The sequence below is a fragment of the Eupeodes corollae genome, chromosome 2, assembly GCF_945859685.1.
Source record: "Eupeodes corollae chromosome 2, idEupCoro1.1, whole genome shotgun sequence".
NCBI classification, from domain to species: domain Eukaryota; kingdom Metazoa; phylum Arthropoda; class Insecta; order Diptera; family Syrphidae; genus Eupeodes; species Eupeodes corollae.
The window spans coordinates 45,558,453-45,582,499 of record NC_079148.1 but is presented as its reverse complement, the minus strand read 5'-3'; the positions used below and the strand labels follow the sequence as shown (position 1 = coordinate 45,582,499).

Sequence of the window (24,047 nt, the reverse complement as noted above, 5' to 3'; positions counted from 1 at the left end):
CCGCGCCATCAGAGAGCCTGTGTGTGTAGGTGGTTTTTGCGCATGTACTTCACGGTTCAGCTTTCTTTGTGAATTTGACAACGAACTGACATTTCGCCGAAGAGAAGAGAAATCAACAGACGTTTGACGTTTTAATGCGATATTACTGGTATCATATGAATTCGTGAGAAGCCCGCGGAACAGGGGCTAGCGCTTGTAATTGACGGTGGTTCCTGTTTGATGATTACGATCGATTTGGTGAACAAGAAGAGTGAACATTAAAAGGAAGTATCTGTTGCAGAGCGTGGGCTGTGGTTTTGGGGGTGGTGTTCTTCTTTGTTTTATAACCTTCTACTATAGGACACGCTGTATGGAATGATATAGAAAATAAAAAGAGGGATGCGACCCACACTGATAACTTCCCATCCCGTCTGTCGATTTGTCTTGCCTAAAAGTTTTTATATGTACTCGTATCAATTTTTACCAAATTTGCGTATTATTTTTTGTAGATTAAATTTTTTATGAAAAACGGACTGTTGGATTTTTATATAAAAATTACTGAATATCGAAAAAAATATTTTCTGTGAAATAAAATGAGTTCGAAGTCAATATTTCTAATTTTTGAAAAGCTATTTGAGTCAAAAGTAAATTTTTAACAAGTTTTAGTATTGTTTTTTTTTAGAGTTTTATTTCTCGTAAAAAAAATTTTCAATTCGATTTTTTTCAAACTTTGTCCTAATGTTGAAAACAATATTTCTTATAATTAAAAATTAATAAGAAGAAGAAAAAGATATTTGAGTCGAAAATCATTTTTTACCAAGTTTTGTTAATTTTTTTCGGTTTTTAATTTTTTCTAAAAAAACTGTCAATTCGATTTTTTTCAAAATGTTACTGAATGTTTACAACAATATTTTTTTCAAAGATAAAAGTAAATTAAAGCCAATATCTCAAAGTTTTGAAAAGATATTTAAGTCGAAAATCAATTTTTACCAGCTTTTATTCATTTTTTTTAGGTTTTTATTTTTTGTAAAAAAATTGTCCATTCGATTTTTCTCAACATTTTTCAGAATGTTGAAAACAATATTTCTTATAAGATAAAATAAATAAATAAATTTCAAGTTTTTAAAAAGATATTTGAATCGATATTCAATTTTTACCAATTTTGAGTAATGTTTTTTTTTATTTTTATTTTTTATAAAAAAAACTGTCAATTCGATTTTTCTCAAAATTTTATCAGATGTCAAAAACATTATTCATCGTTGCACAAAATTGTTTTGGAGATGAAATCATATTTTAGTCTTAAAATTTTGGAGGTGGCATTTTTTTTCCAGTTTTTTCGATTTATAAAAAAAAAACCGTTAAATGGAATTTTTCCAAAAAATATACTTGTTTGGTATCACATTACAGTTTATTATATAAAATTTAATTCAAGTCTCTAGCGTTTTTGGAGGACGAAAAAAACACGCACGTACAGACATCTTTCTAAAAATCTTTTATTTCGACTCTAGGGAGCTTGAAACGTCAAGAAATGTCAAAATTTTCAATTTGACAAATCGAACCCATTACAATTGTTAAGTTCTACTTTTTTATGAAATTAAACTTAAACTTCGAATTATTTTTTCGTTTATTCATATAATAGTTAGCTTAGGAATGGGTATGTATATAAGTATAATTAGAAGGTTTAATGAGATACTTATTTAGAGGCGTGTGATCGGCTTGACTTACTGATGAAGAAGAGATTCACTTTAAGCTTTTTCAAGCTGATCTCAGCCATAGAGATAAGAGAAAGGAAAAAAAGGAAAGAAGCCATTTTATAACACTTCACTTTTATTAACAAATTGTTATTATTGTTTATAACAACAATAACTTCCTATGGGAAGTTAATAATCATATATCCATACTTATTGTTAGCTTTTTGGCTTGACTTTTTTTTTAAGTTGTTATAAGAAGTGCATAATTTATATAGCGTTGTAAAGTTTTAAATAAAACTTATTTTATTATTGCAGCAAAATTTTAAAGAACCTATTGTTAAGGGATAAACATTTAAAAAGCAGCAATTCACTTGCGAATCAAAAACTTTAAACTGTTTTTTTTCCTTATGCTAAATAGTAACTTCTTAACTCTCTTAAAAAAAAAACCGATATTCGAACATGTCTAAATAGTGACAGTTCGTAAAGATACTTAATCAAATAAACGTAAACGGATCTGTAAATTGAAAACATCAGATAACTCAGACATTTGAAAATCAAATATAAAATGTTATTATTGTTATTGTTATTGACGTTTTGTAATTGGGTTTGAATGTTTAGGTTTTCAACCAAGAAGCGAACTATATAAATAGATTAAAACTCTCCATCGTCCAGCTCTTCGATGAGATTTGCTAGCGACTTAAAAAATCACATTTTTCTGTCTAAGGCTGAGCCTTCATTTTAATCTTAGAAGTTCGTTTGTTTTGACTTTAAGATTTTTTTTATATTGCAATGACTGGTAATTTTAGAGTAGATTATAGTAATGTTCATGGGCTGAGATCGAATTTTCTGTCTGTATACATCCACATTAATTCTAACAGATCAGCTGTTTTGGCATTGAGTGAAACCCAAGTAGGTGAAGATTTCGATTCTACTGAATTTTTTATTCATGGGTATTGCTTAGTGCCATTATTCTTCTCACAAGATGGTTTCGCCGTATATATTAGGAATGATGTTGCATATCAACTTTTACCACAATACGGTCAAACTTTCCATGAATAAGCACATCATTCACTATTGTTTTCTTTATCGGAGCCCAAACCCGGACAGAGTTTCAACTTTCAGCATATTCACAATTCTTCGTGGCTTCGCCATTCGGGCCAGACAATGTTTGCTGAGATTTTTGTGTTGAGTTTAACCATCTTACGCAGCTTGTCAATAAGCCTACTCGTATATCAGACGTTAACCCTTGACTTCTTTCTCACTTCTGATCCTGATAAGTTCACAATCAGTGTATTGACCCCTCTAGGCACATCGGACCACAGTGCCATATCGGCTAATTTCTCGTGTCAAACAAATCCAGTTAAAGAAAGAGCTCCAAAGAGATCCGTTTGGCAGTACGAGAAAGCCAACTGGGACGGTCTCACTCCTTTAGTTAGCTCTATTGATAAAGCCAACTTATTTGCAAGGCAGTTCGCCGAAAATTCCTCCTTACCAGATAGTGTCATGACTCCCCCAGTTCCTGAACGCGTAAATGATTCTATGGGACCAATCTTTTTTGTACTCTAACTGTGGCGAGAGTTCTTAAAGATCTCAACATTCTTAAATCGGCTGGCCCAGATGGTATCCCCGCTATTATTCTGAAGAGGTGTTCTTCCACGCTAGCAAAACCACTGCGTAAGCTTTTGTTTTGGTTGTTTTGGACGGATTCAAGTCTGAAACTCTTAAATTAAACGCTGGTGTGCCACAGGGCTCCGTTTTGTCTCCGACCCTCTTCCTCATTTTTATAAATGATTTCCAGTCTGCTACTTCTAATCCAATACATTGTTTCGCTAACGATAGCACTCTCAGCTTTTTATATTCGTTTCCAGACTCACAACCCTCCTCTTCGGATGTGGAACTTCAACGGCAAAATATGATTAGCTCATTAAATTCCGAAATACACAGCATTGTATAATGGGGAATAAAAAATCGTGTGGAATTTAATGCTTCGAAAACGCAATGCTGTCTTGCATCGTTAAAGCGAGATAAACCCTCTTTGCCACTATATATGAGTAGCACTTGTATCAACGAAACGGAAAATCTTGACATCCTCGGAATGTGCATCAGCAACCACATTTTGTGGAGCGATCACATACGGGATGTTGCGCAAAATGCCCCAAGATGTCTAGGTTTTTTGAGATGTTGCAATACATTTTTCAGTTGCATTCCTCCCGTTTAACAATTTAACCGTAATATCTGCGTTTCTAGGAATTCCCATCAGTTTACCCTTGAGCCCAGCTTCGGCCGTACTATGAAGTACAGAGATTCTGTTTTTAGCCGTACTATGCGAATGTGGAACGCCTTGCCACGCTCTATCTTTCCCTGTCATTGCAATGTTCAGAAATTTAAAACCAAAGTGCACCCACACCTCCTATCCAACAATTCCCTCTTTTCCTAATGCTCACATTGTGTCTTTGGCATATTAAAGGTACAAAAAACCCTTTGGACCGAATAATAAAAAAACACAAATTTTCTTGCTAATTTTATTTGAAAGAGATGGAAGATAACTTAGTTATGTATATTGTAATATTCGAACTTTATGTTTATTCAAATAGTATTTTAAAAATTAAAATAAATTTAAATACCTATTAAAACTTTTTTGAACTTATTTTAAGTAGCACCTTAGTTGTTTTTTTTTCTTTTTTTGGTTGAATGCAAATTTGACAAGTTCAACATCTTGTCGAATCGGAATACCTCAATTATTTTAGTTAGATTGGTTTTTAGTACTCAGTCGGACTTGAAGTACTAAATAATGGTAACATCTTAAAAATGCCTGTCAGAATTTCGAAGCGTGTTTGTAGATGAGTTCAACTAAATAAAGTTATTTTCACAGCTTCTTTTGTGAGAAAAAACACTTTATTAACGTGTTTAAGGTTGAAGAAGAACTTTTAGAAAAACTTACTAGGCGATGTCGAGAACATGATAAGTTCTCGAAACTTTCTGATTTAACACTTAGTTAAGTTATTTTAATTTTAAGATATATTATCGGGATTGAAAATTTTGACACATCTTCGCGGTTCAAGATTCTGAAAATCTCAACTTCATAGTTGAAAAAACTGTTCAAAATTAACCAAACATTACTTTTGACTCTTATATCTTCAAAGTAAAGGAGGAAATAATATGGTCTTAGTGATACTTGCATTTTAATACATTATTTGAAAACTAATAAAACTCACTAAAAATAGATAATTTTGCGTTGAAAGGTTTTTGCGAGTAAAAGTGCTTGTGAAGAAACAAATTCAAAATTTTTGTAAAGACAGCTAACCATACCATTAATCAAATTTAAAATGGGCCACATATTCAATGACACAGAATTAAGGGGTTTGCTGCGTCTTTCATTTAGTTTCTTGGGAGTGATTTTTCGTTTAACATTTTTAAATATAATTACAAATGTGCTGAAAAACAAATCTAACAAAGCCAGTACATTTCGTAATTCATGCCCATTTACTGTTTGGACCATGCTTTTTAACCTTCAAAAAATAAGTAGCGAAAGTTTACGGTTGTTCCCTTTTAAACTCGTATCCTGAAACCTTAATCCATCCATTCATTAAAAGTTATTTCATAAAACTGTAAGCTTTGCAATCCAAGAATTACGGCTTTAATAAGTGATTGATTTTTACTGAAAATTCAAAATATAACCATCATATTTCTAAGTTCCAATTTGAATTTTTCGTTTTAGAAAGACGATAATTTACCTTAAAATGTTTTTTTTTATTTTAAAAATCTTAAAACTATCTTAAAGATAGACAAAAATTCTTAAAAAACTAGCGTACATTTCAAAAACTTCAAAAATATCTTACTGGCCCTATGCGGGTGCTCTAAGTTAATCCATTATCTTATAACTTCTGCCTTTCGGCCTAAGAACAAGTTTAATTCTAAATATTACCTTAAAATGTCTTATATTTAGTATGTTCAATACTAAGTTTCAAATTGAAGGGTTTAGTCATTTTATTCTGAAGTTGTTCCACACTTCAAAAATCAAAAGTTGTGGTATTTCTTACAAAAAAGTGGCAGGAGGAGAGAGTAAAACATTTCCCCTTTTTTGCTAGATTTAGCCCGAGAAATATCTTCTCGCTGTCAAATTCGATTTGACGTTTACGGCAAAGGGTTGCCCAAGTAATTCTTTTATTTTCATTTTAGTTTTGGTAAATGTGAATATTATTTATTTCCTTTAATTAATAAATAATTTTCATAAAATCTTTTTATGAAAGTACTGAAGAAAAAATTTGTCGTACAAAAATTATATACAAAATAAAATAAAAAATAAAATAAATAAATTAGGTGGCGCAGCAGTCCGTTGAGAACCAGGGCCTAGTGGCTTACAATTCTCAACCATTCCTGTGTGCGAGTAATTGCAGGGATGGAGGGGACCTACGGTTTATATGTCGGATCCGAACGGCTAGTTTGAGAAAGCACTTTTTCATGACAAGAATTACTTTTGGAGAATTTGTCAATTCCTCGCAAGAGGCAGTACCCGTGAATAAAACTTTAGATGGGAGAGGCAGCGCTCGAACCAAAGACCTCTCTGTCTACTACCATGGGTACTACACACAAATTATATATAATTGTCAATATTTCTTTAAAATTGTCGTGATTTTTTGAAAAAATAAATTGAATAATTTTATTTTTATTTGAAATAAATATAAGTTTACATATGTATGTTGATATTTATTTTATAAGATTCTCATTCATGCTTAAGCTGATTTAAATGTATCAATGATCTTCGGTAACTCTACTCGAGTGTATTTTTTGTTTGACGTCAAAAAAGTAGTCCAAACTCGTGCAAATTGGTGCGAAATCCGTGTCAGACATTTTGACAATTTGCTTTCTCTCTGAGAGCATTTCATCCCCACTTTTCAAATGTGATATTTGACCAACTTTTAGTGCGAGAAAATAGAAATGTGTGGAACACAGCTGTTATATAACGACATCGGCTTCAAGATAATTTAATGTCACAAATCAAGGTTTTAAAAAAATACCACAATTTTGGCAGAAAACACATTTTAACATTTCATCATGATTTACTTTCCTGTCTATTTTTAACTAACGACTTCTACTCTCTACTTTTTAAAGTTCAAATCTTACTAAAGTTTTCATAATTAATACATGTAATTGCATATTTTTTCATAGCATGTTAAAATACAGGTTGGGCCAAGAATTCGTTAACATTTAAATGTAACTTACCACGCAAACTATTGCCGCGCGGGGTGCGGGCGTGGGCGGGGGCACTAGCTCGCTCCTTGGAAATTTAGTTGCAATGGAGCGCTTCGCGGTCCCGCAACGCGCTTACTGTGTGAAACAGTTTTATTTAAAAAACTTTTCGCTCATTACTGTGAGACGCTTATTTCGTTGAATATGGTTTACACAACTTAAGTCAGCTCCTTTAATAAAGAAATGGGTGAAGAAGTTCGAAGAGACGGGATCTACACTAAATGTGAAACAAACCGAGCGGCCCGCGGACTTCTCGGAGCGAAGAGAACGTGCAGCAAGTTTCTGCTTCTGTTCGACGTGATCCAGTTTTATCGACACGTAAACGTTCGGCTTAGGATTATCCCGCACATCATTACGCAGTATTTTGAAATTAGATTTGAAATTACATCCATATAAGATCCAGGTAGTGCAAGAACTAAACCCTAATGATTTAAATTTGCGTAAGTCATAAGCCGAAACAATGTTAACTCGATTCAGTAATTTTGACAACATCTTATTCTCTGACGAAGCCCATTTCCACCTAAATGGACATGTAAACAAACAGAATTGCAGGTATTGGAGCAGCGAAAATCCTAAAGCTAAACATGAGAGGCCACTTCACTCTCCTAAGGTAACTGTATGGGCTGCAATTTCAGCAAAAGGAATCATCGGACCTTACTTACCGTTCAGTTACTGTTAATTCTACCGAGTATGTGAAAATGTTACGGGAGTTCTTAGCACCGATGCTACTGGAATTTGTTGGCTGTAATCTTAACACATGGTTTCAACAAGATGGAGCCACATGTCACACATCGAACGAGTCCTTGCCGGTGGTCAAAGAAATGTTTCCGAAAAAGCTGATTTCCAGACGAGGTGACATCCCATGGCCATCCAGGAGTCCAGATCTATCCCCAGCAGACTTCTTTTTATGGGGCTATTTAAAGAGTCGTGTCTACATTGATAAACCGAATACACTCCGTCAAATTAAAGAAAAAATCATCGAAGAGATGTCGGTGATCTCGCGGTCTCTTTGTAGAAGAGTTTTCGAAAACTTCAGGACTCGCTTAGATGAGTGCAAAAACCGAAACGTTGGTCATTTAGACGATATAATTTTGAAAAAAATAAATTACAACTAATTAGCTTTCTCGTAAATATTTAGAAATCGTTTGTTAAATGGTTTTTTGTACGATTTTTTGAAATGTTAACTAATTTATGGCATACCCTGTATAATAAAGTAATATACAATGATGATGATGGTCAAAACTGTAAATATTCTATATCTTTTTTATAAATAAAAAATATTAACCTGGCAGTGCCTCTTGATGCCCTAGTTCCACACAACCAGTATTCATAAATTGACAACCATTACGTTCCGTTTGACGTAGAATACACAGCTGATTTCATTCATGTCAAAATGACATCAGGCAAACCACAAAATTTTGTTTTTCCTTCTCTACAAAATCCAATTGACCATTCATTTGACCGGCAGTTGTAAAAAATCTTTTAATCAGTGCGAGTGTTTCAATTTGAATTAATTAAAAAGAAAAGTTTACATCGCTTAACCAAAACCTTTTTATTTATTTATAAAATAACCTTATAATCGAAAATGACTATATTGAATAGTATCAAATACAGCTTAAAGACTTTGGCTTCTTTAAGTAGCTTTCAATATGGAAAACGTTCCAAACTGCAGTAAGTCTTGACTTATTTTCTCTTAACTTTAATAAATTGCTTTTCACTTTCTGCTAAGTCACTAAGTTACTTATCTTAGGTCGTGGAGTGCGTGCCATTTGCAGCGTACTCATTTTTTATAACCAAAAGCATAGGTAACCTGTTTTGAGATTATGGTAAGTTTTTAGTAAAGAATTCAGGATACCTATGCTTTTGAGCAACATATTTTTGTTATCTTAGGAATAACTTTTATCAGCCGTATTTGAAAAAAGCAGGCATCTTGAAATTTACCAAGTAATAAATAAATAAGACAAGATTATGTCGTCCGGTAGGAACATGCCCACATTTTTGTCTTGCATTTATGACGATGACGATAAATGGCAATGTTTTTGTTTTGGATCAGCTTGCACGTCATTTGGAGTCGCTGATGATGATGATGATGGATGGCTCGATAAGAAAAGAGTATCACTGTTGTTGTTTTTCGGTAGAATTGTTTTTCTTCATTCGAACTCGATTTGCTTACGATGGTAAATTATTATAATTGATTTTGTTTTTATTTGATTGTTTGTTGTTTTTTAGTATTTTCGAGATAAGCGTTTTAAATTCGTTACAGTTCTTAGAAGTCATAGCATTGGACAAACAATTACAAAATGAACACGTAAACGTATTTCAGTAAAGAAAACAAACAAACTAACGTGTTCGATTAATACAAGGGTAGATAAGTTAGGAAGCTCTGTAGATAGCCCCACAAGTGTTTTTAAGACTGACTGCTAATAGTTCTCTTATGATGATACTAAACTACCGCCTTTTTTGTTTTTGAAACATGAATCAATGACGTGAAATAAACATACATAATATAAGAACATGAATCTATTCAAGATCGTAAACATTCCTATTAAAGATGTGAGAAACTAAAGAGATAGTACATAGTTTATAAATAAAATGCAAGTTTAGTTAAAATTAAGCTATTTTCGTAAGTTTAAAGTGTATCTCTAAAACATGAGAGATAATAAAAAGGTTATAATATTTGGGAGAACAAATAGAAGGCTTCCAATTTTCAAGAATAGATACACTATCGCTCATCTGAATAGGTTCACAAATATTTTCACTTCACTGTTGGGCTCTCTTCATTATGCGTTGCAATGACACATCTTTTTTATATATGTAATGAAAGAGCATCATTATGTGCTTGTTTTGGGAGAAAAAATTTGTCTTAAAGCTTACGGTTAATCGCCCACGGTAGTTAGACTAAATGTATTCATAAAACAAGCATTTTTTTGGCTCATCTGAATAGGTTCAACTATTTTGCAAAATAAAACCATTTTGGGAATCAGGCCTAAGCCAACGACTTATAGCGAAGAAAGTCAAAAGAAGTCAAAATTTGGTAGGCAGTTACTTGCGATATATGCAACATAATGGAAAAAACATGAAAGGAGGAACTTATACAGTCTTATTAACGGCTGATAGACGTGCTATCATCAGAACAGCTTCTAATTCTTATGATTCCGAGTTAAAAATAAAAATAAAAACCGGTGTCAATTGCACTTTAGCTACGATAAAACGCGTTATTAAAAGTGCTTCTCATTTGAAAAAAAGAAAAAAAAACACCACTTAACGATTCTAGGAAAGAAAATCGTCACCAATTCAGAGTGGAAAAAGTGATTTTTTCAGATGAGAAAAAGTTATATTTAGAAGGCCTGACGGCTATAATTATTACTTTTATGACCTTCGAAAAGCATTATTTAAGTCGGCTGCATAGCTGGGAAGGCAGTGTTATGATGTGGGGAGCTATTTTCTTCTACGGAGCCTTAAAGCTCCAATTTGTTACATCGAGAATGAATGGAAACTCTTATAAAGGTGTGTTAGAAAAGGCCTTCCAACAGATTTCTGATCTCTTTGGACCAATATCGTGGACATTTCAACATGATAATGCTCCTACCCAAACAGCGAGGACAGTAAGGCAGTGGATAGAGAGCCAAAATGTGGAGATGCTGGTGTAGTCCCCATACTCCACTAACCTTAACATAATAGAGAATGTGTGGGGACTTCTCTTAGGTAAAGTATAAGAGTCAGGGAGGCAGTTAAAAGACAAAAAGTCATTAATCGCAGCCATTAAAAAATAGTTCCATTCCGAATCGAAAAAAAGATGTGTCATTGCATTACATATGAAAGGAGGCCATAAGTGTGGTGAAAATATTTGTGAACCTATTCAGTTGAGCGGCAGTATAAGTTATAAGAAAGTTGGTCAAATACTTTAAAATCATGGGATCCTACCAATCTACATAATATTACATTATTAACTAAACCATGTGTTTGTACCTATATTACTTAAAGAACATTGATTTACTTTCTTAATGTGCTACAATCCTATGTGCACTAGAGGCCCTAATTCCAACAAAATTCTCCAAAGAAGCAGCAGTTAGTAAGAAGAATTCTTCGTTTGATCCCAACGCTGGTGTTGCTTTTTGTAGGTGACTAGGTAAACAAAATCCTTAACTACTTCAAAAATACGTCTGTTGATGGTAACGTTTTGACCGTGTGCTCGGTTTTAAAGGTCCTTTCTTGATGACGGCATGTTCTTTGTTTTGCATTAATTAATTGCTAAGCCCATATTTGCCTACTCGTTCTTCATACTCAGCCCCATTGACATCACGCTAAGTTCTTCTAATCATGTCAATCTCAAACGGCATGTGCGAGTAATTGCACAGACTTTTAAAAGATAATGGGTCATATGCTAAAAGATGAAAAAGTTCTCAGAGTCAGAGCTGGCGAGCTTGAACTCGCATGTGAGATCGATCGAGCAGACTCGGACTCGGTCTCAGTTTCATATGCAATAAAACGAGTTCACTCTTTAGGTTTTGACTCAGTGATATGAGAACGATCTCAAAGCTCTTTGTATGCACCTGCACTAGGTAAAACAGTACTTTCTGTGCGGTGAAGTCAAGAAGAAAAAATGTATTCTGAAATCGAAAATGAAAGTGGAATTATAAACAATAATGCTGACCATCTTAGTGAGTTTGTAGAAAGTGAAACTAAATAAAGTTTTACTGGAGAAGTAGAAGTATTTAAAAACAAATTTTGCGTGGACATAAGTAAAAAAAAATTACTAAAAAAGTGTAAAATATGAAGTCCCGCTTAAAAAGCAAAATAGATAAAAAAAATGGAAATAAAAAAATAATTCTTAAGGACTGGGAAATTGAATTGTTTATTTTGATGCTTGTACATTTTTCATCCGCGTTGCACGTAGCCTGTAAATTTTTTGAGTAGTATCCTTTGCGGTTGATGTACTCCTCGTGGCGATAGAGTGGTTTCCTTATACGCACATGTGTACAATCCAGAGCACCAATGGTGTAAGAAAACTGATACTTATTGCTCCATAACCTTAGTGCTCTTCTATTTCTTCAGAAATGTGTGGGAACACGATCCAATCAGTTGCACGGCTTGCGATTGTTGTTGCGACTTGCTGTACCACCCTAGATGTCGTTGATAGATTGACACTAATGTCTTCACAAACGGCGCTTTGAAATCCAAGGTCTCCTACGTAACGCAGAAAGATCCTCATTTTTTCTTGATGAGTCAAAGCACCATCTCGTGTTTCAAGGGTTGGGCCCAAAAACTCATCTGTCAATAACTGCACACCTGTTTCACTAAATCTATACAATTTTCAAAAACCTTCACCAATTGGACATCTTCTTTTTTTGTTCAATTTGTATCAACATTCTTCAGAAACTCATCCATTTTGATAGTTGTTTATCAACTGAGTAAGAAAAACCCAATCCTCAACAATTTGTGAAATCGATCTCATGCAATCGAGCGTTTGCTCATCTTTTTGCATATCAAAACTAGAACTTTCTGACATAGAGCTTTCGTCGAGAGATAGATATCAACATTTTGAGTTTGAAACGACAGCTTGAGATGCCTCTATAGAGTTCGTCCCTATAGATGCTGTCTTGAAATCGATAAAAACATGATGGGTGTCAATGTGAATATTAAAAATACTGTAGACATTTTTGGTGTAAATCCACAATGATAAGGACCTATCAAGTTGTTGGGGATGGGCTTAAGACATTCATTTATTACGGCATCTATAGTTGAAGCAGTTTAAACGGTTTCCTTTTTTTTCTCTATCGGGCAAACAGTTTAAGATAATTGCTCACAACATCAACTCCTGGCGGTGAGCCCTATTTGATGGCAAGCTTTTAAACTTGCTGCCCCTGGCATTGTTTTAGCGCTTAGTTTTTGAAATTCGCTAAAAGTATTTCATAAGATTTACCCTCTCTTCTTTGTCAAAATTCTTCGAGTGAGTACCTCTTCCTAAGCTATCAAGACTAAACAAACTCTGCCAATTTGTTAACCTTTGGAACTGGTTTTGTCAACCTAAGTATTGATTTTCCTAGGGTAAACAATGAAAAACCAATACCCTATGCATATAGAATACACCACAACCACCACGATACTCTCACAAGGAGGCCATCCCATATATGCTCATGGAATTAACAATGGGGCTGTAACATATCCCCTTGTACCATATCTTCAATGGTGTGTTAATTTATGTCTTTGATGTGGAGCCATCTAGGGAAGATAACCCTAGAAGTGGTCACCCGATTTTATCTACAATTACATCATATTCTTATAAAATGATTTTTACTTCCACTCCAGATTTTTTATCATATATGAATACCGACTTAATTGCCGCTTTGTATATTTACTGATTTCTGGGGATATTTTTATAATTTATATCAGTAAGCCAGCCTCGAACCCCTGAGGCAGGATGTGCTTCTTGCGTTCGCTAACAAGTTAAGAATTTCCTCAGTGCAGTTCTAAGCCGTGCCTTTTTCAATAACTATGAATTGCAACAGTATCAATCATCATCGAGCTGCACTGATTTATCTAACTTGTTCCTAGGAGACACCACGGGAAGGTGCCAGTAAGCGCTTCTTCCTTCCAGACTATAGACAAGCATATAGCTTTCCTATGTCTACATGAAAGTCAGTTTGACCCCCAACTCTAATCGGCAAACAGTGCAGAGGCTCCATTTATTCATGCTTTCTTCCGACCATATTTTACAGATAAGTTGGTGCATGCTCCTTACAAAATTATCTCCAGCTGCTTTGAAAAGGTTTGATTTTAAGGGATCTGCTCCAGTAGCTTTGTTAGACTTCTGCTTAGATTTGGCAATCTCTACTTTGTCTAAGTCGTGATTGTAGGCTTTCGTCGAATACATTCAATAGATTATCCTGCCTGACATCGGAATTTGGCTCGTCGTCCCTTTATACAGTCCTTTCATATCCTCAGAATTGCTTGTGGTTCTACTTTAATGTTTTTACTTTCGTCTTTGTAACTTTCAGTTGGAGGTTTATGCACTTGTGAATCTCGTTTCACCTTCTCATAGAACATTTGAACTTACTTTTATTTTTTCAACTCGAATAACCACAGATTCTTTTAATACTGAAGGAAATGTTCCCGTTCCTACCGATTTGTTAATAAACTTTAAAAGAGCTGGAACAGTTATTTCAATAAAATTCAAAATTATGTCTCTACTCGTCTTAAAAATGAATTAAATTTTTAATCAATTTATGTAACAATCTTTTGCTCTCTCCAGGCATCAGCTAATTCCGAAAAAAGTCTCATTCGGATCTCAATTGATCCACTGTGCTCCCCATGATAAAATTTCGATTAGAGTGGAAGATATGGATAGGATTGGAGAGGGTTTATGTTAAAGTCCCCTACTTGATGTACCATCCTGATTTTTAAGAGAACTTCAGGATGACTTTCAGTGGAAAGGGCAAGTCGTATAGATTGTGTAAAAAGTATTGGGTTTTTGCAGAAGAAGTTAAAAGTATCATCTTTTGGCTCCTCGCCTTCACACCATCTACATAAATCTGATAACTTTATACCTTTTCTATGCATGCGGCTACCCATTGACAGTTTTCCTTTCAGGGGTATCTTGTTTTTTCTTTGGAAATATCAGGCCATAGATTTCTGGAAGCCTAACAATTGTTAAGTAAACTGTCCAAAAACTATTTCTATTAAGTTGAAGCTTTCTATTAATAAAAAATATACTTCATCAACGGCTTAAAACTGTCTTTAATCCGTTTTTGAAACTGGAGTTCTCCTTTTTTTAAAAAAAAAAGGCTGTTTTTGCGCTTTAAAAAGGCTTATTACTAAATTACTTACTAGAGCTGTCCTTATCGACAGCATCGGTTTTGGGTTCAATGTCTTGATTCTAACATTTGCTTTCGCAATGGTCTCCAACTCGCTCTTGACATCAGATATTGATGACTTAAAATATTGATTGATTGAAAATAATTCAACTTAAAGTATACACAAGGTTAGGTAAGGTTAGGTTAAAGTGACTGTTGGTTGGGAAGTCCAACACACTTAGACCAAAGTATGGTCCGTTGTGATACCACATGGATCAGTTGATCAGCTTAACTCGTCGAACCAATTGGAGCTCCGGATGAAGCGTAGGAGACAAATAATGTCAGAATTTTTTAGATCGTTGGTATCGTTGAAGTAGTAGTCTCCAAGGTGGATTCTACGTCTTTGTGATAAGGCAGGACATGTGCACAGAAGATGAGAGATTGTCTCCACCTCCTCCTCGTCCATGTAATTCCTACAAAAATCATTTGCAGGGGCTCCAAGTCGAATAGCATGCCTTAATATCAAGCAGTTCCCAGTCAGGACACCAATAACGTAGCTAATGTGCAATCTACTCAGAGAGATTAATTGTTTTGAGTGCCTGGCGATAAGATAGGCCAAATTAGTTTAGTCGCTAAACAGGTTGTGGTGTTATTCCACCTGAAGTTTGTTTTCTCTAAGGTGATACCTATGCTAGCATTGTGAGCCAGCAGAGGTAAAGTTGTTTCGCTTTTTGCAAGTTCGTCAGCTTTGCAATTTCCTGGAATGTCTCTATGGCCCGGCACCCAGAGAAGGTGAATGTTGAACTGTGTAGCCATCTCCGTAAGAGATGATCGACAATTTAGGGCTGTTAGTTAGTTAGTGGAGACATATTCTAGGGACTTTAATGCAGCTTGGCTATCCGAAAAGATGCGTATATCATTAGTTGAAATAACGTTTTCTCTAATCCATGATAGGACTTCTTTTATAGCTAAGATTTCAGCTTGGAACACGCTACAATGATCGGGTAGACGAAAGGAGAGACTTAAGTTTAGTCTATCTGAGTATACGCCTCCACCAACCCCATCTTCCGTATTTGATCCGGCTGTATAAAAGTTTATAGGATCATCGTTCAAAAATGATGTTTTCTCCCAAGAAGACCTGGGAGGTATAGTCACTTTGAAGCTATTGTTATTAAACTGAGGATGGGGTATGGTGTAGTCAATATTACTGTTTATAGTTCTGAACGAGTTCAAAATAGTAGTGTGGCCAATTCCATTATTGATCCACAGAGAGGAGGCGTATGGCAGCCGTTTGCTTGCTTAAAATGTCCATCCGTATTAGATGGAACAGGACATGAAGTGAGGCGGAGGGGGTAGAGCTAAGTGCTCTTCCCATACACAGGCAGGCTGTTCGTTGGACTTTGCTGAGTTTATCGCGATTTGTCGCTATATTTAGCGCCTTCCACCATACCGCTACTCTAGAGGTAAGGATCGGCCTTATGACCGAGATATATAGCCAGTGTGTAATTCGGGCGGTAGGCCCCATTTCTTACCAATGGCCTTTTTACAGGAGAACATGGCTACTGTGGCCTTGTTTATTCTCTCTTGAATATTAGGTTTTCAACTTAATTTCTTATCCAAAATGAGACCCAAGTATTTTGCTTGCTCAGAGAATTTTAGTGGTACACCGTTTATGAGGGGAGAGTCAATGAGTGGGATTTTGTATTTCCTTGTGAAGAGGACAAGGTCGGGCTATTGTGGGTTAACGCCTAATCCACTCCGATTTGACCATCTGATGAGCTTATTTAAAGCGTTTTGTAAGAGTTCTTTTAGTATATTGGTATGTTTGCCCCTTACTGCAATATCAACATCGTCCGCATAAGCAAACAATCTGTATCCCTCTCTTTCTAGAGTAATTAGTAATTCATTTATTAATAAGTTCCATAGGATAGGGTATAGGACACCACCTTGTCGCGTACCTCTGCTGACACCCCTTTGTGCAGTAAAATCGCCCAGTTTTGAATTGATAATCCTGCTTGTCAGCATCTGATTAATCAATTCGCTGATCGACTTATCTACCTTCAGAGATGTCAATAAACGTGCAATTGCAGATGTGTCGACATTGTTAAATGCACCTTGTATATCTAAGAAGGCAACTAAGGTGTGTAGAGCCGTTTCAACTGATTTCCCTTTTTTGTAGGCGTGTTGAGCCTTTAAAAGGAGGGACTTATCAATACTTGTCCTTAAGTGGATATCGATCAAACGTTCAAAAGTTTTGAGAAGGAATGATGATAAGCTGATAGGTCTTAGGTCTTTAGGGTTAACGTGGCTGGATTTTCCAAGGGCAACATTTTACAAAAAAATATTCGTATTATCATAAAATGAAAACAAAATGTGTACCTTTTTCTCTTTCAAGACACGTTCATGCCTTTATCGTTGGATCTGGGGTAGCAACTTTCATGTCCTTAACTTCTGCCCAAACCGAAGCTAAACGAAAACTAAGCACCTCTCAATTTATGGCCGATCCAATTACAGACAAAGATGAACTTCTCAAAAAAGAAAACGACATGAGAATCAAAGTAGAATTGCTAATATTAAAAATTCAAGCTGATTTCTGTAAGGCTTTGGAAAACGAAGAAAACTTTGGTCAGAAATTCAAAGTCGATCGGTGGCAGCGTAAAGAAGGTGGTGGTGGTATAACTTGTGTTCTGCAAGATGGTGATATCTTCGAAAAGGCTGGAGTTAATATTTCCGTGGTAACTGGACAACTGCCACCTGGTGCTGTTCAACAAATGCGATCCCGAGGAAAGAATCTTGGCGAGGGACACTTGCCATTCTTTGCCGCCGGTGTTAGTGCTGTCATACATCCACGTAATCCTATGATCCCTACAATTCACTTCAACTATAGATATTTTGAAGTGGAAAACAACGATGGAGAGAAACAGTGGTGGTTTGGTGGAGGTAAAGCATGAATGAACGATCTAATAGTTTACTAATGTACTAATTTATTCGACTAAATTCTTCTTCCTAGGAACTGATTTGACACCATATTACTTGGATCAAGATGATGCAGTTCACTTCCATCAGACTCTTAAAGATTCATGTGATCAACACAATATCGAATATTATCCCAAGTTCAAAAAATGGTGCGATGATTACTTCCGAGTGACGCATCGCAACGAATGCCGAGGAATCGGTGGAATATTCTTCGATGACATCGACACTCCCAGTCAAGAGGAGGCTTTTAAATTTATTTCATCATGTGCTCATTCTGTTATTCCATCTTATCTTCCACTTGGTATTATTCTTAAAGCCATCTTAGTCTCAATCCTTGCTTAACTATTTTTGTTCTTTTTTTAGTACGAAAACATAAAAACGATGCATACGGAGATAGGGAACGTGAATGGCAATTGTTGCGTCGTGGACGGTATGTGGAATTCAACTTGATCTATGATCGTGGTACCAAATTCGGCCTGTACACTCCTGGAGCTCGATACGAGAGTATACTTATGTCGCTGCCATTAACAGCGGTAAGTTTTATTAATATCAATTTTAAAGATAATATTCAAATTCAATTTGTTTTCCATTCTTTTTTAGCGTTGGGAATACATGCACAACCCATCACCTTCATCTCCTGAAGGTCAACTCGTTGAAGTTCTAAAAAATCCCCGTGATTGGATAAAACTCGAACAAAAAATCCAACAAGCAGCGTAATCATCACACTTTAAAAAAAAAACCAATAACAATTTTTTGCCTTAAGTTACGAAACAAACAGTTTTAACCTATTTTTTAATTTTCAGTTTTTTAAATATATTGTAAATATTTATCTACGTTAAAGTTATGAGAAGAAGAAAAAAGACACAAAGAAACGCACAATTATGGCTTTCGTTTGTAAAACAAAAATAGAACTTCTTTTATTTGCCCAACAATTGCATTGCAATAATTTCAGCTTCATTTAATGATAATTTATCTGCAATTTGTTTCGCCTTCTTTTTTCGTGGTTGTTCCTCTTCTCCATCATCGTCATTGTCATCTGACGCAGACGCGATATTGTCTGACTCTGTTGAATTTCTAGATTTCTTCTTCTTTTCGTATAATCTCTTTGGTGGTCGATGGACCAAACTCTCACTTTCGCTAACGTCTGCGTTTTGGTCTTCATTATCGTCACTGCTGTCAGAGTCACTATTAACCACATTGTAGACCTTCTTTGGATCTGGCAACCAAGACAAATCGATACTTTGTTGATCGTCGGCATCTGCATCACTACCAAAGTCGTCGGCTTCGTCATCTTCATCAACGTCGTCGGTTTTCTTCGATTTTGATTTCTTCTTTTGAACTTTGTGTTTGGCTTTGACGATCTCCTTGAAACGTTGCTTATCAAATTTGTCCTCTTCCCGCAGAACCTTCTTTGCTGTTTCAATGTCAATTCCTCCCTCGTCTTGGTTGATGTAGTCCCGAGCGAGGTCGGATTGCAGTTGTTTTCTTGTGTCGAGAACCTCGGTGCCATCCTCGTTGAACTCGACCTTTGTATTGGCTTGAATTCGTTTTTTGAGCACTCGTTTGGCTTGAGCTGCTTTTGTTAGAACTTTCGCCTTTCTAGCAGCAGTGAGTTCAGCTTTGGCCGCCGCATCATCGATTTTAGAATCACCATCAACTTCAATTTCATGATCCCTTCGTTTGATCTTGAACAGTTCCTCTTCGGCTTCAGAATTGTCACTGTCGTCGGAGTGGGGTAGATTGAAATTGACATCGTCATCCTTTTTCGAGACTTTGGAAGTTCCTTCGTGGTCGTCTTCATCTTCGTCGCTGGAAGACTCTTCACTACTGCCATCATCTTTGTTTGTCTTTTGGGCTGCTGCTTGTCGTTTCTTAAATCGCTCCAGGAATCGAACCCTCGGAACAACCACAAGTCCCAGAGATTTGGCATAGTCGTCGGTATTCAACTTACTGACGTTGAAGATTTTCTTATTCTTCATCAGGAAAACGGACTTTATGTACGATACGAAGGCGCGCTGAGCTGTCTCTTTCAGTTCTTTATTTTGAGCCAGGAATCCTTCCATCTTGCCCTTGGGAGAGAAAAGCTTCCGCGGATCAATGTGGATTTGGTCGATGTTAATTTTTGAGTCTTTCAATTCAGCAACCATTCCTTCTTCTTCGCTAGGGAGCAGCACGAGTAGACTTTCACCACGCGCCTTGTGACGTGCTGTCCTACCAGCCCTATGGATGTACTGGGTCACATCTTCGGGGCAATCCAATTGAATTACCCAATTGACGGTGGGAAAGTCCAGACCCCGAGAGGCGATATCGGTGGCAAACAATACCACATTACTCTTGCGGCAGAATTCTTGATAGATCGCCACTCTGCGGTCCTGATGAAGAGTACCGTACAGAGCAAGGAGACTTGTACCCGGTCGAAGTTTGCAGAACATTTCGTAAATGTATTTGACCTGTTTGCAGCTGGAAAGGAACACAATGCATTTCTGCTTTAAGTGACTCTTGATAAATGACCAAAGCATTGTGATTTTGTCTTCAAGATTCACCACTACATAGCTTTGTTTCAGATTGTCCGGGGTGACAGTTTGTTGTTCGGTTGGAGCAACATAGACGGCATTGTCTAGACTTAGCCTGGCCAAATCCTTGACCGATTTAGTTTGTGTTGCGGAAAAGAGAAGTGTCTGTCGTTCTGGGGGAAGATTTTCGATGATACCGTTCATTGTCTGCTCAAATCCCATATCCAAGCAACGATCGGCTTCATCGAGAACTAAAACTTGCATTGTGGAAGCGTCGAAGAGTGGATTTTCGTCCATATGCTGCAACAAGCGTCCAGGAGTGCAAATGATGATGTTACACTGGTCCATTCGTTTCTTTTCGAACTTTAAATTTTTGCCACCAATTATCAAACCTGCGGAGAAATCATGATGCGCTCCGATCTTCTTTAGCGTCTCAAAGATTTGGTATGCCAACTCTCGAGTTGGGGAAATGATTATAGCTCCGATGCCATCTAAGCGAGTCCATTTCTTCATAAATAAGTTCTCAATTACCTAGAAGATTTAATTAGTTCTTTGCATATGAGACTTGTTTCCTCTTACATACCGGTATCAGGAATGCCAGGGTCTTGCCACTACCTGTTTGAGCAGCACCCAGAATATCTCTACCTTGCAGGGCATAGCCAATGCTTTGACGTTGAATTTCTGTGGGTACTTTGTAGTTTGATTCTCGAATACCTTTCTGGGTCTTCCACGAGAGTGGGAAATCACTAAAATGCTTAACTTTACTCGGATCTATGGAATCTATTTGTGCTTGAATACGTTCGATCTCTTCATCGTCTTTCGGTTTGGCGGCACTTTGTGATTTGTTTTGATACTTTTTGAAGTTTTTACCTTTTTGAAAAGGTTTAGCTGATTTTTTATTTTGCATTATGTTAAAAATATTAAATATTAAACAATTGATAAAATTATAAAAACGTGTTGAATTATAAACATTTTTCAATTGAAAATAAACTCGAAGGGCGAAGAAGAAAAAAGTGACATATGGATGAGTGACAGATGAAATGTCATCTCTATACACGTGCGTCAAGAAATGTATGTTCATAAAGTACGATCATTCAGTTAGACTAATTGAGTTTTTAATCTATTTTTATCACTTTTCTGAGAAATGACAATGTCAGCAAACTTTTCGTGCAAGATTTCAATTGTTTTAAACAATTTTAATGAGTTATTGAAGCACTTGCCGTTTATATTACCATTTTAAATTTGCAATGTAAAATTGATAGCTGTCCAAATACTAAACTATTTAAAATTAAAGCTCATTGGGAAACAAATTCTTGATTACCTTTCAAGTTTCAATAAAAAATTAATTTTTTTTGTAAAAAGTATAAAAATGAGAAAATAAAAGAATACAGAGTACAATCTTTTCGTTTAAAAAAGTTTTTCAATTGCATTGAGCGTATGTATTTCTCATAAAGGGTATTAAAACAATACATTTCCATTTAGTATAAAACTAGAATCTTTCTCCAAAGGTTTTTATAAGTACCCCCAAGAAATAATTACGGAAACATCAGAAAATTATAAATTCTTTTGCTATAATATTTTTGTATTGGGTTTGATTTTATTTTTGCTATAAAACGTCACTTTAAATTCTAAAATTAATTTTCTGAATTTATCCGAATGTGCGAATATTAGGAAAAATCGTGCACAAATTTGAGCAAATCAAGTCTGTATAAGATGTGAAAACACCAGTGCATGCTCATACTACATACAGCTCGTACTGTAGAAAATATTACTGCTGTTGGTGATAGTGTGGCTGAAGATTCGTCCACCTCAACTCATCGTCCTGCCATACAATTCCACCTCTCACGCTCGTTGTTGATAATATTATTCATACAAACTTTCATTTACTCGATAACAGAGTGCAATTCACTTAAGAACTTAAGCCCCTTTAACATTGCAAGCGCATTAACTGTCAGAATTGTGGTAACAGTGGATTATCAATTTTCGAAGATAATCCTCTTCAAATGAGCCACATTTTCACTTCAATGAATTCTTCAATAAGCAGAATTGCGGAATTTGGGTTTTTAAATGAATAAATCCAAGAATGATTGTCAAAATACCAATTTGGCATCATCAGGCCGTATTTTTTTTCCAAAATAAGGCCGGTCAAGCAGTTACTTTAAATGGTGTTTGCTATTGTAAGACGGTAATAGTCTTTTTATGGCCCAAATTGGAAGATATGGATGTAGACAATATGTGGTTTCTACAGAACGGTACCACTTGCCACAAAACTGAAGAAACAAGCGTTCTTTTGCGCTACAAATTCAATGGCCATGTTATCTAACGTGGTGGCGTGATCATGTAATTTGACAAAGTTAGACTTTTATCTTTGTTTTTTTTTTTTAAGAAAAGGTATACGATGACAATCCAAGAGCTGAAGGTTGAGATAATTCGGCCCTTTAACGGCATAGAACCATATTGACCATCGGCGAGGTCACGGTGGCCATTTGGCTTACATTTTATTCCATAAATAATTGGAGCATACCAATATTGCCATAATAAAAATAAATTACAATAATTTCCTTAGTAAATTGTGTTTTATTCAAAATCAAAATTTTGTTAAAATTAAACCACCTTTCATTTATTTTCATTGATCATCGATTTTTGATCGTAGCATTACTCTAGGCTCATATTTACATTTTCCTTTTTGGTGGACATTTTTTTCACAAAAAAGTTATGCAAAAAATTGAAATAACATAACGACAGATCAGCAATTCAGAAATCTTCATAAATTCAAATTATAGGATGTGCCAAAGTGCATGTAGAAAACCCAAAGATGTTTGTCTTTGGAGCAATAGAAGATTTACATGTATTATCATCAGCAATTATGAAAAAATAGAGTAGGATAGATTATGCCAAAAACCGAATGTGTAAAAGAATGATGATCGTTTTTGTCTTTAGATCTTCATTATTACATTATATATTATCTTTATTTATGAATATCTCTGAATTTTTTAAATATCTCTATACAACTATGTGATTTCCATATTTTCAATCTTCATAAGTGTGCTTATTTGAAAGTACAGAATAGTATAAATCCACTGTCGAACTTTCGGAGTCTTTAAATTTGCCATAATGCCATAATGTATCAAATTATAAGTTCTTTTAAATAAATTGCTTTCTAGTATATTTTTTGAGGTTGGTGTTCCTTGATCTCTTACAGCCAAATTAATAAACGTGGAATAGCAATGGGTTAGGTCTTATTCCATAGACTAAGGTCAAAATGTTATGAATAAAAGAAAATTCGTACTAAGTGACATTTACTAATTTAAACCACGGAAGAAGGTGGTTTAGCGAAGTAATAAGATCCAAATGTGTCATATTCATTCTGATATAAAACAAAAATTAGTGAAGATTGCTTATTTGATTTATTTAGTTATAATAATGTGTGCTAGATTTTTCGAGTTCTTAAACCACTTCAAATTATTAGACAATCAGCCATCAACTAACAGAAAAAGAAAAATATAAAAAAATAAATATGATCCAGTGCAAGTGCTAAGCGAAGATTTCAGAAATAAATATAGGATTTCCATGGAAAATATGACGAAACTTGTTGCAGTTGTTGAAGATGACCTAAATGAGACACAATACAAACAATTTAAAAATAATAATAATTTTGACAGAAGCATTTAAACAAGATAATTCGTACGTGTGTCTACAAATTATCATAATTTGCTGTCAAAACCCAACGAAAAAAACGATCTCTGGGGAATTTGATGTAAATCTTAAGTTTCCAAACAGGAGTTATTAATTTTGCACAATGTTTATTTCTTTTACATTTTTATTCTTCATTTATATGGCTTATG

At 35.3% G+C, this 24,047-nt stretch overlaps 2 protein-coding genes across 2 annotated transcripts; one reads left to right on the top strand and one right to left on the bottom strand.

Annotated features, from left to right (window-relative positions):
• Positions 1-8,364: 8,364 nt before the first annotated feature.
• On the top strand, positions 8,365-18,600 carry LOC129945346 (oxygen-dependent coproporphyrinogen-III oxidase). Its single transcript, XM_056055023.1, has 5 exons — positions 8,365-8,591; positions 17,109-17,653; positions 17,724-17,990; positions 18,053-18,222; positions 18,290-18,600. The coding sequence occupies exons 1-5, from the start codon at positions 8,506-8,508 to the stop codon at positions 18,404-18,406; spliced, it is 1,185 nt and encodes a 394-aa protein (XP_055910998.1). The 5' UTR covers positions 8,365-8,505; the 3' UTR covers positions 18,407-18,600.
• Positions 18,569-21,220, bottom strand: LOC129945345 (probable ATP-dependent RNA helicase DDX10). Its single transcript, XM_056055022.1, has 2 exons — positions 20,786-21,220; positions 18,569-20,733 (listed from the first exon to the last, which is right to left on the bottom strand). The coding sequence occupies exons 1-2, from the start codon at positions 21,107-21,109 to the stop codon at positions 18,607-18,609; spliced, it is 2,451 nt and encodes an 816-aa protein (XP_055910997.1). The 5' UTR covers positions 21,110-21,220; the 3' UTR covers positions 18,569-18,606.
• Between the last annotated feature and the right edge of the window lie 2,827 nt (positions 21,221-24,047).